General features: G+C 41.4%; 1 protein-coding gene across 3 annotated transcripts in view; it reads right to left on the bottom strand.

The window, feature by feature from the left end:
- Positions 1–16,077, bottom strand: part of EVC (EvC ciliary complex subunit 1) — a 91,108-nt gene that overhangs the window by 42,409 nt on the left and 32,622 nt on the right. For all 3 annotated transcript variants that reach the window (XM_045017524.1, XM_045017521.1, XM_045017522.1), the window contains 2 exons: positions 14,403–14,551; positions 3,554–3,652 (listed from right to left, as the gene is read on the bottom strand). In XM_045017524.1, coding sequence (XP_044873459.1) covers positions 3,554–3,652; positions 14,403–14,551 — 248 coding nt within the window. The remainder of the gene's footprint in view (positions 1–3,553; positions 3,653–14,402; positions 14,552–16,077) is intronic.

The following is a 16,077-nucleotide window of genomic DNA, read 5'->3' as shown; positions in this document are numbered from 1 at the left end:
ATCCTCTAGCTCTGAGGGGCCCCGGTTCAATCTGGGGTGTGAGCCAAGATGGCAGCCAGCATTAGTGGTCTCATGTCTGGGATTCACGCTGCTGTGAACCTCAAATGATCAGGACAAGATTAAATACTACTTCTGGACTGAGAAATGTAGTACACCAGTCACTTTGCATTATGTCCCATTCTGTGCCCGATCCACAGAAGATGTGAGAGTTGTAACAGACGCACATCCTCAGTGAATGAGGCACAGAAGAGGACATGTAACAGAGTGACTAGTGGGTTACACTTGTTAACCTTTCATGAATGTAGCTGGGCCTAATTTTCCAGTGATATTCTAAAAATCATGCGTCTGACAAAGTGGGTATTCACCCACGAAAGCTCATGCTCCAATACACCTGTTAGTCTTTAAGGTGCCACAGGACTCATTGTTGCATTTTACAGATCCAGACTAACACGGCTACCCCTCTGATTCTAAAAATCAAATGACAAAGAGGACTTGTTTGCTCCAATCTGGTTAATGAAAAGCAATTTTTTACTCTTTTACCCTTCTTTGTAATGTATATTTGCTTTTAGGAAAATGTGAAATTGTAATTGAATAACAAACTAATTATTTGACTCTTTCCTCACCTCTTGAACTGAGCCTCTCACTTGTCCATGCCTTGGTGATGCATGCCATCTTTGTCTTCACACTGTAAAGGAGTGTGCCGATATCATGCAGTGGCAAAATGGAAATGAAGGGCCTGATTGTGCCTGGCTATAGCACAGCCACGCAGGAGAATAAGCTCCCTCATTCCTCTAGGCAGCCTTGCTGCACCTCACTTCCAGGCATGATGGGTGGGTGGAGAGTGGGCTGTGCATGGCATCTGCAAGACAGTGGAGCGTGGGCAAGAGGAGCCTTGATTCTAGCTTTCTAACGTGCTGGCCAAAGCATCTGGGATTCCAGATACTCTATACATTACTCTTCCCCTGGAGCAAGGGGTGCAGAAGAGGGAGAGGAGAGGAAACAGGGAAGAGACTGTGATTCTCTGAGACATAATTTCTTCCCTGGAATTCTCCTTTGCCTTTGTTTCATGCCCCAGGTAATGGACAGTTTTAATAACCACTATTCCTTGTACACTCAATCTTGTGGAAATCAGGGTAGCTCTGCTTGACTTCAGCGGAGCTACACTGGTTTACGCCAGCTGAGGATCAAGCCTGTTCTTAATGTATTTGGAGAGTACAATAAATTCCTTTTCATTCACAGCCTATGCCTCTTATGTAATGTACTTTCTGATGTCATCCTTTAATACAATCAATAGCAGCTATACCTAGGAGAGAGAGGGGGACCATTACTTGATGTTGATGCATTAGCTGATTACATTTGATGGACAAGGATAAAAGACTACTTATTGTAAAACCAGATGTGAGTTTAGTTTCTTGAATGTAAATTCCTGGTAGATATCAGTCAATTTGCTAACCACTGAAGAACTTGCTTTAGTTTTACATGACTGGCAGTCTCTACTCAGGACAGGCCCAGGAGTGGAATAGCTGGTACAGTATAGAACAGGGGTCGGCAACCTTTCAGAAATGGTGTGCCGAGTCTTCACTTATTCACTCTAATTTAAAATTTCCCCTGCTAGTAATACATTTTAATGTTTTTATAAGGTCTCTTTCTATAAGTCTATAATATATAACTAACCTATTGTTGTATGTAAGGTAAATAAGGTTTTTAAAATGTTTAAGAAGCTTCATTTAAAATTAAATTAAAATGCAGAGCCCCCTGGACAGGTGGCCAGGACCCGGGCAGTATGAGTGCCATTGAAAATCAGCTTGCGTGTCATGGCAGGTTATGGCTGAGTGAGAAGAAGCTTACACACAGCTTCCTGTCAGCCTGTCAATATTAGAAACGTTTAATTCACCCAAATATTTTTAATGGAAAACAAAACTTAGCCAAAAGCAAGGCTGAAAGAAACAGGATTTTAAGCTGGTCTTATAATGTCAGTGAAGTTGAGTTTCCAATAATGGAATACAACTTCCATAAGCATTGTGTTCGGGGGAAATATCTTTGATGTTAAGGACATCAAATAAAATGATGAAGGGTAATGACTCCTTTACAAAGCATACGTATCACATGTAATACTAGCAGACATGTTGACTTACTCTTCTTAAATTAAAAAATTTCCTGAAGAAAGCATCTACTGAAATTCACAAACACAACCCTCCAAACCAGTTTTTTCCGCCTTTCTGAATAAGTAGTTTGTTCCTCAAATATACTTTTCCTAGAACCGTTACACAAACCTACTCCAGCACACGTTCATACTCTACTAAGTAAAATGCCACTAGTCGGTTTTTTCAACTTTATCAGAACTTGATAGATAAAAAATGCACAGGGCAATGAAAACTCTTATAAAGTGGAACAAATGCATAATCCTATAATTAGCATGTACTAAGATGCCCATGCAACCGGGTGTGATATGGACTAGAGATATCCATAACACACCAGACTGGTCACAATTAATCAAAACAGAGCCTGTTAGACTACAACTAATCACTTTCAGCTCAATCAAAGATCATTGCTTTTGCTACAATTAGATAGCATTAGTCTTACACACATAACACCAAGATGACAAAGCATGAAAACTTCATCAGTAGCAACAATTTCCAATTAGCAAGACCAATACTAAATATTACAAATTAAAATCCTCATTTAAGTGTCAGTGAACCAACACTGTCAAGAAATTAACCCAGTACCTAGAGCTCTATAAGTAAATCAAGAAGCCTCATATACTTTCCTTGTCTCTCTTGCTTTTCCTCTATGGCTGGGGTCACCCTAGCACCTTGTCTGGGAAAAGTATTAGGACATGAGATGTGTTTTCCCTTTCCTGCCTTATATCTGGCACCAGTGCCTTCCTGCTGTAAGCCTTGTCTGCTGGTGTGATTGCAGGGTTCCCTGGTTGATGGGTTAACCACTTGGCTATACTCTTAGCTGAATACTGCAAGCCAAAAGAAGGGTAGCAGGCACTATAGTTGGGAGGCTGTTGTAGCAAGTTGGTCTACCACAGCATGAGCAGTTGTCTCATTTGATGGACTATGCAAACAGGATCCAAGCCAAGGTAAGCTGGCAGGGTAGACATGTACTTAAAATGTTTCCTAGTTCTAATTACCCCTGGAAGATTGTGTAGGCAAACTTTTCTAGTGGAAGCATGAAGATGTGTGGTCACGTAGAGAGGGAAAATTCTGCAAGTCTACAAAGGGAAGTTGTCCCTTATATTACCAAGAGCTGACTTGTGGTCAGAGAATAAGTCATGAGTGGTGTTCATCTAGAGTGCTAGGAACCCCACATCTATCACAGAGTAGGAGGAGACCAAATTCATTTTCATTTGTGACATCCACGTCTCCCAAAGTAAAAGACTAAATCCCAAGCCCATTAGTGCACTAACCTAGTCTCTCGGAAGCTGCAGAATATCAAATGAATGATAAATCTCTGAAGTTTCTATGCCTGAGATCTAGTCCTGTTTTGTAACTGGAATGGAGATTTTCAGACTTTTCGCAGCCACTAGCACAAATCAATAGATCACCTGATGGAGTTCTGCAATGGCCTCAGTGCTTTGGCAGTCATCCTCTTCTTCCAGATCATGCAGTGTCTGTCTCTGCTTCTCTAACATTTCATGGCAGGCCTAAGATTAACAGAAATAAAATAGGAAAGAAACCTTGTGAAAATAAATCTTTTAAATAGCTGAAACCATTGTCAGCATGAAAGCTACTGACTGACAAATAAATCAAGGGTGCTTTTTTGGCAGCATCAGGGATCTAAGCTAGTAAAAGCTAGTAGGGAAATAACTCAGCATACTGTCCTAGCTGAGTGGTCCGAGAAGTCACAGATATGACTGAAATAATACTGGCTATGTAATCACAAAGGGGCATTATTAAGATCACCCTGGCAACCTTAATTTGTGCATCTCCTAAGTCCCAAGTGCTTTACAACCATAACATTATTTTAACAATTTTTATATGGAATAATATCCATAGAGCAGGAAAAGGGTTAATGATAATTAGTATCTTACATTGTTTGTTTGCCTGCATACAGATAAAGCACTTTGCTGTAAAAGCTATGGCCCAATCCTGAACCTACTGAAGTCAATGGGAGACAGATCTCTTAATTGGACTGCATTATATGATACATGACTCTTTTGGGGCAGGTTTTCCCCCCAGCTCTGGGTCCCTTGGCACTGGATTGACAGACAGTGCTCTGGAGGACAGGCACCATCAGCCAGGAGCCCTGGGGTCCTGATCCCTTCTCCAGTCCTCTTCCCTCCAGGGAGCAGAGAGAGGCCAGAGAAGTGGGGAGCTGCCCAAGAGCTAATAGGAGACTTCAGATGGAGGTAGGTTGTGGAGGGAGTGGAGAATGGAGCCAATACCATTTTCACAAGGGCAGTTGAGGAAGCAGAGCTAGCTATGAGCTGCTGCACTTTCTGATCTTCCTCTGTGTCCCTCTTGCGAACATGGTGTCAGCTCCGCTTTCTTATCCCTTCCTGCTGTCCACTGGGCAGGTCCCCCTTTCTCTGATCCCTGGGGGTGGGGTGGTGACAAAAGATAACACAAGGGGCCCAAAGCTGGAGCAGGAGGTGCAGCTGAGAGTCCCTGGCCCTACAGAGGGCAGGGACATGCAGTAGCAAGGTAGGGAGGGCCCAGCCAGCAGTGACTGTGGGGGAGGCGGGGGCAGCACTGCAGGTGTGTGTGTGTGTGTGCAGTAATTAAATTTTGGGGTCCAAATGGCCAAGATGTGAAATACCTGGGTTTAAGGATGTTCTCACTGTGTGAATCAAATGAACTATCTTCACAATCTGCAATAGCCCTCTTCTTCCTGCCTCTCCCCCAGCCACATAGCAAAGCTGGTTTATTTGATTCACTCAGCAAGAACCTCCTGAAAACTAGGGACTAGGTTTTATACCTAAATACCTTTATGATCTGCAAATCATGGTGCAACATAAAACAAAACCCAGGGCAGCACATATTTTAATCATATGTCACTTGTTGGCCAGTCTAGAGGCGGGAGAGGGATGAGGGAGCTCTTTCAGTCACTTAATTAGGAGCAGCCAATCTCTAAGGATTTCTGAGATCACATCAACTATGTAACCATAGTTGGAGCATGGAAGGCAGCAGCCAGGGTAAGGGTGCTGCTCCATGACTAGTGCTCCTAGGCACTACTGCAATATAAATAGTGACACTACATAGCATGACAGTGGGGTTAAAGAGAATACTGGGCCAAGGATATTAGGGCAAACAGCTATTCTTGGCAAAATACAAACCAACCTTCCCCTCTCAAGATGCCATGGCAACTTTACTGTCCACACAGAGTACATAAGAGAATCTGGTTCTATATTGTAATTCATACATCCCTTGGGGCAGAGCTCAGCTGGTTGTGTAACCTTAACTTTGGCATTTCCTGACCCGAGTGCTTAACTGCAATCTTCACATTTTGTACCCTAGTTTTTGCTGGAATAGAGTGTATCACTCCAAATGCTGGTATCACTGTACCAGCAGTTGGAAATGTACCTAAAAGGGACTCTATCTTTAAGAAAGGGAAAAAAAGTGATCCGGGCAACTACAGGCCTGATAGTTTGACATCTGTAGTATGCAAGGTCTTGGAAAAATTTTTAAAAGAGAAAGTAGTTGAGAACATTGAGATCGATGGTAATTGGGACAAAATACAACGTGGTTTTACAAAAGGTGCCAAACCAACCTGATCTCCTTCTTTGAGAAGGTAACAGATTTTTTAGACAAAGGAAACACAGTGGATCTAATTTACCTCGATTTTAGTAAAGCATCTGATACGGTTCCACATGGGGAATTATTAGCTAAATTGGAAAAGATGGGGATTAATATGAAAATTGAAAGGTGGATAAGGAACTGGTTAAAGGGGAGACTACAACGGACTGTACTAAAAGGTGAACTGTCAGGCTGGAGGGAGGTTACTAGTGGAGTTTCTCAGGGATCAGTTTTGGGACCAATCTATTTAATCTTTTTATTACTGACCTTGGCACAAAAAGTGGGAATGTGCTAATAAAGTTTGCGGATGACACGAAGCTGGGAGGTATTGCCAATACAGAGAAGGACTGGCATATCATACAGGAAGATCTGGATGACCTTGTAAACTGGAGTAATAGTAATAGGATGAAATTTAATAGTGAAAAGTGCAAGGTCAAGCATTTAGGGATTAATAACAAGAATTATTGTTATAAGATGGGGACGCATCATTTGGAAGTATCAGAGGAGGAGAAGGACCTCGGAATACTGGTTGATCACAGGATGACTACGAGCCACCAATGTGATACAGCCGTGAAAAAAGATAATGTGGTCTTGGGATGCATCAGGCGAGGTATTTCCAGTAGAGATAAGGAGGTGTTAGTACTGTTATACAAGGCACTGGTGAGACCTCATCTGGAATACTGTGTGCAGTTCTGTTCTCCCATGTTTAAGAAGGATGAATTCAAACTAGAACAGGTTCAGAGCAGGGCTACTAGGATGATCCGAGGAATGGAAAACCTGTTATATGAAAGGAGACTCAAAGAGCTTGTCTTGTTTAGCCTAACCAAAAGAAGGCTGAGGGGAGATATGATTGCCCTCTATAAATATATCAGAGGAATAAATACCAGGGAGGGAGAGGAATTATTTAAGCTCAGTACCAATGTGGACACAAGAACAAATGGATCTAAACTGACCATCAGGAAGTTTAGACTTGAAATTAGACGAAGGTTTCTAACCATCAGAGGAATGAAGTTCTGGAACAGCCTTCCAAGAGTAGTAGAGGGGGCAAAAGACATATCTGGCTTCAAGACTAAGCTTGATAAGTTTATGGAGGAGATGGTATAATGGGATAGCCTAATTTTGGCAATTAATTGGTCTTTGACTATTAGCAGTAAATATGCCCTATGACTTGTGATGCAATGTTAGATGGGGTGGGATCTGAGTTACTACAGAGAATTCTTTCCTGGGTGTCTGGCTGGTGAGTCTTGCTCACATGCTCAGGGTTTAGCTGATTGCCATATTTGGGGCTGGAAAGGAATTTTCCTCCAGGGTAGAGGCCCTGGGGGGTTTTCGCCTTCCTCTGCAGAGTGGGGCATGGGTCATTTGCTGGAAGATTCTCTGCATCTTGAAGTCTTTAAACCATGATTTGAGGACTTCAATGGCTCAGAGATAGGTTTCATACAGGAGTGGGTGGGTGAGATTCTGTGGCCTGCATTGTGCAGGAGGTCAGACTAGATGATCATAATGGTCCCTTCTGACCTTAAAGTCTATGAATCTATGATACAAGGACTCAAACTTGCCATATCTAGGTCATTGTTTTGCATCAAACACAGGCCAGTATTGACTGAAAATCCTTACTATCAGACTCGTGTTCAGAGGCCTACATGAATTTCATAGCTTTCATATGGATATGTGTGCCCATTGCAAAATCCATCATCTTAATTGGCACCTGCTTACAATTTCAGTGGAAAAGTCAGGGGCTGAGTATGCTGCTACCTTGCCAGTACCTATTCTTTGAAGAAAGAAAAATAAAAAAAGGCAGGGAAGTAGCAGCAATTGGTTGTCAGAACACTGGGCTCATGTCAAGGAGTCAGTCAAGTTTTTCCACCTGCTGAGGTACCATGGTCAGATTTAGAACTTCTTAAGGTTGCTGCAAGGGGGTGCAAATTCCACTCCATTCCTGCACCTGTGGCGATGAATTATGCTCATCCACTGTAGGCATTAGATCCTGTGGGTTTGGCAGAACTTGATATTTATTGTTTTTATAATTTTGATAAATAATAATCATGTTTGTTTTTAAGCATTTTAAAATTTGTACCTATTTAACTGTTCAATTGCACCCAATTATGGGTTTTACATATTTATTTTAAATGATTTAAATTTTCATAGTTTGGGGAAATTATAGGGGTGTTCCAGACCATGTGGGAGTGTATTATTTAATTACATGGATGCTGCAATTCAAAAAACTGAAGCTTTATAAGGGTTAAAACACAAATTGTCAATATTCCATGTCAAAATATACATAGTAAATATCCTTAAATCAAACTCTAAGTTCTCAAGCAGCATTTTTCATATCTGTAAACTTCATTTATTATCAACAGAATTATTTTGTCAGTTTGTGTGTATACGGTGACATCGACATTTACTGAGATTTACTCAAAAAAGTTGAATCCTTCCAAGCCTACCTATATTAGACTTACAGTGAAGGCATATGTTTTTTAAAAATCAGGAATAATCATAATTCTGGCTGGCTCGTTCAAAAGACTGGCAATGTGGTAGTGAGGGCCTGCTTACACTATGGACCAGATTTTTAAAGGTATTTAGGTGTCTAAAGATGCTGATAGGTGCCTAATGGGATTTTCTAAAGCACCTAAGCAGGTTAGGTGTTTAACTCTTGAATCCAATGGGAATTAGGCACCTAATCTGTTTAGGTACTTTTGAAAATCACTTAGCATCTATCTGCATTGTTAGGTGCCTAAATACCTTTAAAAATCTGAGAGAGAAGATTGGTGAGGTAATATCTTTTATTGGACCAACTTCTGTTGCTGAAGGACACAAACTTTCAGGCTTATAAAGAGTTCTTCTTCATGGCTGGGAAAGGTATTCAGAGTGTCACAGCTAAAAACAAACTGGAACAGACTGTTTATTATAAGTAAGGCTAAGATATGGTCACATGCATTTTTAGTAAAAGTCACACAGGTCACGAGAAATAAAGAAAAATTCACAGAAGCCCATGATCTATCCGTGACTTTTGCTAAAAATATGCATGACAAATTGGGGAGCTGCAGGGTGCCCACACCACCTGTGGCTCAAAGCTCGGGGCACCCCCGCCACCTGCAGTGGCTCTGGCTTGGAGCTCCCGGGCACCTCCCCCAGCTGCAGTGCTCCGTGCTCCGGGGCACCCCTGCCACCCACAGGGCTGGGAGCTGTGGGGCACCCCTGCCGCCTGGGAGCTGCAGGGCACCCACGCTGCCCTCAGCGGCAGGGAGCTCCCGGGGGCTCCGCTGCCTGCGGTGGCTGGGAGCTGCAGGGCACCCCTACCACCCTCTGCGGCTGGGAGCTCAGGCCCTGCAGTTCCCAGCTATCAGGGTGGCAGGGACCCTACAGCTCCCAGGCACCGAGGTCTCAACTCAAGGAGATCTCTGGAAGTCACGGATTCTGTGACTTCCCTGACCTCTATGAGAAAGCAGTAGCCATCATCATAAGGAATTAACACGATGCAAGAGACCATTCAAGGTGACGTGGGCAGTTAACACCTCTGCAATTGTAGGACAAAGGAGGGTTAGTGAGTTATAGATTGTTGTACTGAGCCATAAATCCAGTGTCTTTATTGAGTCTAGGATTTTATTGTCTAATGAAGTTATGAATTTCAACTCCCAGGCTTCTCTTTTTGAAGGTGTTGGTTGTGCAGGTTTCCTTTGAGGATGAGGACTGAGAGGTCAGATATTGAATGATTGTTTTGTGAACTGTTTGCTTGCAGGGGATAGGGTGTTTGCCTTTTATCATTTTCCTGTGTGAGTTCATTTGAGAGTATAGTGATCACCTGGCTTCACCCCATAGTTGTTATGGGGGCATTTAGTGCACTGGATAAGGTACCCCACCACATGTTGTGATAGGCATATGTAAGACCCATGGATTTTGAAAGGTGTGTCATGGGGGGTGTTGATCATTGTAGCAGTGCAGATATGTCTGCAGGTTTTGCATCTGTTATGGCAGAGTTTGGTGCTGCTTTGAGTTGATGAGTCCTGGTCTATGGCTAGCTTGCTTCTAATGATGAGCTTGTAGGGGAGAGGGGTGTTTGAAATCCAGAAGATGGGGTTTGGAAAAGAGTAGGGGTTGTAATTGTTACATGATACCCTGTATGAGTTCTAGTGAGGGGCAGTAGGTGATAACTAGGGGTGTGTGGTCAGAGGCTTTTTATTCCCTACTGAAGCAGGTTCTCTTGGGGTATTTGGGTGGCTCGTTCCTGATGTGATCCACTTTTCAGATGGAGTGTCCTTGTTTGGTGAAAGCAGTTTTAAGTGTGTTAAGGTGTATGTATCCCAGACTTTCTCCTTGGAGAATATTCTGCAGTATCTAAGTGCATCCAACACCATCTATTATAAAGAACTCAAAGAAGACCCCACAGCACAATTAACCAAAGAATTTAAGGATATCCTCAAATCCTTCCCCAAACAACTTCAAGAGAAACTCTACCACCTCATCCCTTACGATCCCACCCCAGGGACCTTCAATGTGCTCCCCAAGATACATAAACAAGAGAACCCAGGCAAACCCATCCTATCTGGCTACTGTACTCTTTCTGAAGAAACATCAGGACTCACAGAAACCTCAGCAAACAAAGGCCGAGTTTTCTCCAGGACAAACTGACTTCCTTCAGAAACTCCACAACATTAGCAACCTCCCTTGCCATCATGGATGCCACCTCCCTATAAACCAATATCCTTCACAATAATGGCATCGCTATCTACCTCAAACATCTACAAGACAATGGACAACTTTCAGCTATGCACCCCAAACACCTCACCAAACTCATCCATTTCATCCTTACCCATAACCATTTTACATTTAACAAACACTTTGTCCAAACATAGGAACAGCCATGGGTACTAGGATGGTTCCCCAAAATGCCAACCACTTCATGAGCTACTTTGAGGAAGAATTTCTGGACAAATGCACCACAAAACTGAGATACATCAATAGTATTTTCATCCTCTGGACAGATGACCTAAACTTCCTCATAGATTTCCACCACAACTTAATAAATCAACACTCATCCATCAAACTCTCTCTAGAACACTCCCACACCAGTATCAACTGAACACCATAATCAGTTTCAACAATGGAACTGTACAGACAACTCTATACAAGAAACTCCTGGATCTCCACACTTACCGTCACAGATCCAGCAACCACCCCAAACACACAAAGAAATCTTATCTACAGTGAGGCACTCCTCACGTTTAAAAATTTGTTCCATGTTATATTTAGTTGTGACCCTCTTCCCCACATCTGAAGAAGAGTTGTGTGTAAGCTTGGAAACATGACTCTTTCACCAGCAGAAGTTGGTCCAATAAAAAATATATATTACCTTGCCTACCTTGCTCTCTAATATCCTGGGATCAACATGACTACAACATCACTGCAAACAACAATTTAAAAAAAATGGCCATAAGTCCCAAAGAGGCCTTAGTGTATACGACAAAAATGGCCTAAGACTTTTGCCTCTCAGTTGCTGGCTGAAATTCAGCCCATTAGCAAGGACTGAAAGGCATTAGTACAGTACAGTATAGCTGAAAACTGGCCTACACAATGTAAACTGGTGATTTATGTACCTATTTTAAAGCAGGCAGGTGTCAACAAAAAAGTCTTTAGCAAAGAAGAAAGGATTAAATCAGCATAGTCTGAATTACTGTCTCCAAAAAAGATGATCACTCCAGAACTGGGTTGAGAAAGATCGGTGGGTCATTGATGAGATGTTTAGTCTACCAGCCTGTATACAAAGCTGTTCTGTGAACTGATAACTTCATTTTTTAGTATTTTCAGTCTGTTCACCTTTCGTGGACATTATTCTGAAGGTAAAAAGAAGCACAAATCTCAGGTAGTGCTGATGATAGCAGCTCACATACTTAGTCATAGTATCATTACAGTCAAAAGACAGAAGACAGATGAACAGACAGAAGAATTCATATGAAACTGGAACATAGCTTCCTGCAAAGAGCTCAAACCCCAACTAATGTTAAACCAGAGAAATTACTAGTTAATTTTCAAGACATGCTGTAGATAGAACAGCATATGCACTACACGGATTTACTTGGAGGTTTAAGATTCCAGACAAGGTTCTGTTTTGTTTTTTTTACAGAAGTACTGACTTCCGACATATCACAGGCCACAGGACTTCCCTGAATCAATTCTTGCTTCAAATCCAATAGCTGTGGTTGTATTAGAACATATCTTTTAGAAAAACCTCCAATCCGTATTTAAAAATTTCCACTGATGGAGAATCCACCACGTCTGTTGAGTTGTTCTGCTGGTTAATTACCCTCACTATTAAAAATTTGCATCTTATTTCTAGTCTGAATTTGTCTAGCTTCAACTTCTAGCCAATGGATCTTATACTTTAGTCTGCTAGAGTGAAGAGCGCTTTATCAAATTTCAATCCCCGTGTAGGTACTTATAGACTGTAATCAAGTCACCTCTTAACCTTCTGTTTGATAAACTAAATAGATTGTTTCATAAGTTTCTCGCTATAGGGCATGTTTTCCAATCCTTTAATCATTCCCATGGCTCTCCTCTCAACCCTTTCCAATTTTTCAACATCCTTCTTGAAGTGTGGACATAAACTTAGAGGGAAATAAACATTCACCATCTGTGTGACAGCTTAGGCAGGTTTGAACTTGAAACCATTTGAACACAAAGCACGAAAATTTCTACTAAGCTACTGCATAGCATTAACAATAATCCATTATTTGGTTGTTGATAAAGTCATACCCACGGAAGGGGGTTCATTTGTTCTTCCTCAGAGCATTTGGACTTTATCTTAGAGCAGAGGAGAGAGTTACCTGCTCACAAGGACCCATTTACTATGGGGGCAGAAGGGTGAGAGCATCTCATGGCTCAGTTATATTTCATGGATGAATTTCTTAACAACTTAAAAATCAAAGTTTTATATCCTGTGTTGCAATACAAAAGCTGAAAAAATTGGCAAACAGCTATAATTCCCTCCCATCCTGCAACAAATGTATCATTGATTGTAAATGTTACTATGCAATTTATTGGTTAGATGTCCAAGTTATTTATAAGACTATGGGATGTAAAAATGAATGCATTTTCTTTTCATAACTGAATTGTCTTGCCTTTGCAGAAGAAAGTCTTGATACAAAATTTCTTAATTTCAGTTAATATGCTTTGGGTGTTGTTAAGGATAGCAAGAGGTCCATTAAACAGGAGTACAAACAAACATTAAAGTGTCCAGTGGATAGCAAACCGCATAATAAAATTAACTGTTTATATTTGATCAAGACAAAGCGCCTAAGAGATATAAAATGCCACTTCAGAGTACACATTTGTTTTAAATGGCTGGAAGCCTGCTCCTACACTGATTTTTTTTTCCTATGCATTATGGAGAGTGTTCTTTTACCAAACTTCATCAAGGAAGCATTGCAGACAAAGTATAGTAATTGCATTATCTAACTTACACAATGTAATTACAAAGCTTGGACTGCAATAAGAAGTTGTAGCATTGAGATGAGCAAAATCTGTCAGTTTGTTGTAATGGGAAAAAAGTTTTCTCTAACCATCGAGCTGAGTTTTTACATTTTAAGCTGTTTATTAAAATTCATGGAACCATCCAATATTGTGAAGAGGTACCTTAGTAAGCAGACCTGCTGCCCCTAAATCATTTCTTTCCCTGATAGTTGAGGATGAATTTTAAAATAATATAACTCTATAGTTCTCAGCAATTACAGAAGTCTTGTCACTTTCAGCATTTAGGGTTTCATCATTCTGATAACATCACTGTTAACTATGCCAGTTTTGCTGTAAGATTACATAATTATTGATCAAAATGCCATGTCTTAAACCAAAGTATCCCTGCACAACCACTAACATTAATTCAAAGCATCGTGCCCTGACAAGTGCTGTGTTGCCAAAATTATTAACAGGGGACCCCCCCTCAATTATCCCCTCATGTGACATTATTCACCCCTACTTCACAAGCTTCCAGCATAGATTTTATGGCCAGAAGGCACCATTAGATCATCTACTCTGATTTCCTGGATAACACAGGCCATAGAATTTCACTTAGTTACCCTTCTGAGACAAAAAACATGTGAGGCACTAAAACATATCTTCCAGAAAGGCATCTCATCTTCACTGAATCCCATCCTCTTCCTCTCCCGAATTCTACCAATCCTTCCACCCACCACAGCCATTTCCTTCACTCCTCTTGACCAATCATAGTTCTCTGTCCCCAGCACCTGAACAAGGGCTCCTTTGCATGCGTCCCCCTACCTGGCAGCTGTTCCTCACAGCAGCACTAGTGGGATAGGCATCCTACAGCCTCTGCTGTCAGTGGTAGCAGCAGACTGGTTATCGGGATGGGTGACCATAGGGATTGGGTCTTTTCTAGTGGTGAACTGACTATTACTTAGGGAATAGATTCTTGAGAATGGCAGCTCTTCCCTGACTGGTGTCGGTCTGCCCTAGATGGTCAGAGGGAGGCCAAGAGGAGGAGTGTTTTGGGGCAAGTCTACCCATCCCCAACTCTGCCCTGGGCTACTGTAGACACATCAAATGAGGACACCAGCTGACAGTTCTGGTGGACTGAGAGCGCTTCATAGAACGTTACAATGGCCTTAAAACAAACCATAGAGTCAATATAAATCTTTACACAGTCACCTTCAGAAACTCATCAAGTTCCCCTATTTTCTGAGTTTTACTGAGTAGATCCCCTTGTTCATCCTTCTGAGCTTGTTTGATCTCTCTTATCTTCCTTGTACGACATGCCAGGAGTTTCACGATTAGGTCTTTACCTTGTTGGACACATTCTGGAATATAAAACGTAAATGATTAGGTGTTACAAAGCTATAATTTTGCGAAACTAAGTGTGTGAACTTTCATTTCTGGTTTAAAAATGGATACATCAAAAAAAAAAGCCTGTGTTCAAGTTTGATTTTTATTTCTGGAATAAATATATTCTATTGTAGGGGCAGCAGCACTGTCCAGTGCATAGGGCACCAGACTGGCTGCTAGGACTTCAGGGTTCTATTCCTGGCTGTGCCTCGGACTTGCTGCATGATCTTGGACAAGTCACTTACGCCAAAGCTTTCAGTATCCACTGATATTTTTTTAATTTTATTTTTATTTTTTTGGTGTGTGGGGGTTGCCAGCTTGAGACATTTGAGGCCTAACTTTCAGACACTCCATGGCTCCAGATGAGTTTTCCCTGCAGATCCAGACATCTGCTACCCAAACCTCCCTCACCTCTGTCTTTTCATCCGGTATTCACCTAACCCCCTCAAAAAAACACTAACCTTTTTTTCCTATAGATACCTCAATAACTCACTACTCCCCCAAGTAAACCGTGCAGCTAAAGATGAATAGAGAAAATGAATGTTACATTGTGGCAGCTATTCTGCCACCATATCAAGGTGTTTTAGCTATGAGAAGTTCCTTGTTGGGGGGAGATAAAGCAGTGCATTATATAAACTCTGCACATTACTCATGCCCAGTGCTAATTTATTATAAACATCAGCCTGCTGACGAACATAAATTCCCTGACAAATCATTTGAAAATGCACAGAAAGTCTTTAATAAAAATCTAGATAGTGCAGTGTTTTTTCCTATTCCCTCCACCACCAAAGTCTACAATAACCTTGGAGGTTTAAAAAAAAACATTTTGAAATACAGCCCTGGTCTACACTACAAACTTATGTTGGCATAACTACGTCACTCAGGGGTGTGGAAAATCCGAGCGACACAGTTCTATCAACTGAACTCCCAGTGCAGACTGTGCTATGTTGATGGGAGGGCTTGTATGCAAGATGCTTGAGATAATCTTTTAATACAGGAGGTTGCTTAATATGTGTGTACAGATTTTACTCTTATGGACAAAAGGACCTAATTCACATAAAGCTAACGCTTTATCAGCTGCACCTCTGTCTTGCAACAATGCAAATATGACTGAGAGAAAAACAAACGGAATGAACTCAAACAAAATTTAAGGGCTTACTTTTAGAAACACACAACAGCCCCGAGGTAGGCATATATGTCCTCCTTTTAAAGAACTAGCAAGGGGCATCCATTAAATCCTTTGCTTAAACTGTTATTCATATGACTACTTACCAATTTTTTAGAAAGGACAAAACCTGCGGAATGGGGATTGATGGCCTTTAGATATGGCAAAACTCACCATTTCAAAACTAACTGAGAATATGAGCAACTCTCCAGTGAGAGTATTTACATTCAGGCTCTTCAGCTCCTAGAGCTTTGACATGGACAGCATGCCAATAGGGCAGTTAAAGAATCAATTATCCTAAGAAAGCCAGCTTTGCATTTCTAGCAGACAAAGGGT

This window comes from Mauremys mutica, chromosome 5, assembly GCF_020497125.1.
Source record: "Mauremys mutica isolate MM-2020 ecotype Southern chromosome 5, ASM2049712v1, whole genome shotgun sequence".
NCBI classification, from domain to species: domain Eukaryota; kingdom Metazoa; phylum Chordata; order Testudines; family Geoemydidae; genus Mauremys; species Mauremys mutica.
The sequence above is the reverse complement of the archived record's forward strand: the minus strand, read 5'-3'. Positions and strand labels throughout refer to the sequence as shown.